Genomic DNA, 1,530 nt, shown 5'->3' on the forward strand with positions numbered 1-1,530 from the left:
AGAGAACTGACCAAAGGCTTCTAAGCAGTGGACAAACTATTGGCTATTACAAAATGTACTTGTTTGTTTATTTTCAAACGTGAGCGATGTCACGCGCGCTGTGATCGTGAGATCACAATTTCAGTACCCTGGCCATGCACATTTATGACCCAGGTGTCCTCATACTGGTCGTTGGAAATTTTGATTTCGCTCCTCTCGCTCATATAATATGTAACTGACACAATTTGCAACAAAGGGGTAAAAAAAAAAAAAAAAAAAAACTGTAAGTGTTGAATGTCAATGTAAAGGGAGTGTTTGTACATTTTAATTTGAAAATAATGTTTTATTTAGTTATTCATTATTAGGTGGCACAGTGGAGCAGCTGGAAGGCATTGGCCTCACAGTTCTGAAGACCCGGGATCAATCCCGTCCCCATCTGTGCTGAGTTTGCATGCTCTCCCAGTACCTGCGTGGGTTTTCTCCGGGTACTCCGGTTTCCTCCCACATCCCAAAAACATACAACATTAATTGGACACTCTAAATTGCCCCTCGGTTTTGAAAGTGAGTTTTTTGTCTCTGTGCCCTGCAATTGGCTGTCAACCAGTTCAGGGTGTACGCTGCCTCCTGCCTGTTGACTGCTGGGATCAGCTCCAGCACTCCAATGACCCTTGTGAGGATAAGCGGTTAAGAAAATGGATGGATGGATTTTGTTACAGCTCCGGTTTTGTGCTCTCAGTGCCCCAGAAATGAACTTGGATTTGTTTCCTTTTTGTTTAACCCATTAATCTTAATTAACTGTAAAAAAAAGAAAGAAAAAAAGTAAAACTAATGTGTTCAATGCAGGGCAGACCCAAAATTTGCATTGTTTGGCAACGTAAGAGGTCTGCGCACACTGTTGTATGAAAGTAAAATTTGATTGAATGTGTGCATCGACCAGCACAAGGAGCATGAAAGGCTTTTGATGGACAGTCCTCTTGTGGTTCAAAAAAAACAGTACAAGATTGTCTGAACGTCTCTCTTCGAAAGAAAATGCTTCCACAAGCATTTTGGAAACATCCAGTCTTGCATCTCTCACACAGAGCATCTCACCTCCCAGAGGGTCTTAAACTCCCTCTGTTCAATTCGAAGCAGCTCGCTGGTCTCTCTGCTGATGATGGTCGCGTGGCGCGGCGTGTTATCCAGGATCGACTCTCCAAAGGCCGTCCCGATACCCAGCGTACAGATGGTGACTGCATCCTACGCGCAAGAAAACACGGGATTATTTCTTTTTATTTGTTGACTATTAAAGACTGAGAGAATCTACAGTACTTTGTGAACATTGTGATGCAGCACAACAAGGTGGCATTGGCATGAGCCAGACTTGGCCACTGCCAAGAGGGGCATGGCCATGCTACTGCTCTGGGTGGTGAGACCTGTCACCGCTCACAGCTGTTTTACATTGGAACTGTAATTAGACAAGCATTTAAGTTGCCATTTTTGTCACTGGCATTTGCCAATTCGTTGCCCCGAGAGAGTGAGTTGTATTCACTGACAGTAGGAATCTCCACCACT

The 1,530-nt window shown here is 43.9% G+C and overlaps 1 protein-coding gene across 4 annotated transcripts in view; it reads right to left on the minus strand.

The window, feature by feature from the left end:
• The window catches only part of LOC133511524 (rap guanine nucleotide exchange factor 4-like), a 28,460-nt gene that overhangs the window by 19,128 nt on the left and 7,802 nt on the right, over window positions 1-1,530 (minus strand). For all 4 annotated transcript variants that reach the window (XR_009797934.1, XR_009797935.1, XR_009797936.1 and 1 more), the window contains exon 4: window positions 1,069-1,215. Coding sequence is in view for 1 of the 4 variants with exons in the window: in XM_061840518.1 (XP_061696502.1) it covers window positions 1,069-1,215 (147 nt within the window). In the remaining 3 variants the exon portion in view is untranslated. The remainder of the gene's footprint in view (window positions 1-1,068; window positions 1,216-1,530) is intronic.

Source organism: Syngnathoides biaculeatus, chromosome 13 (assembly GCF_019802595.1).
Source record: "Syngnathoides biaculeatus isolate LvHL_M chromosome 13, ASM1980259v1, whole genome shotgun sequence".
Lineage (NCBI taxonomy): Eukaryota > Metazoa > Chordata > Actinopteri > Syngnathiformes > Syngnathidae > Syngnathoides > Syngnathoides biaculeatus.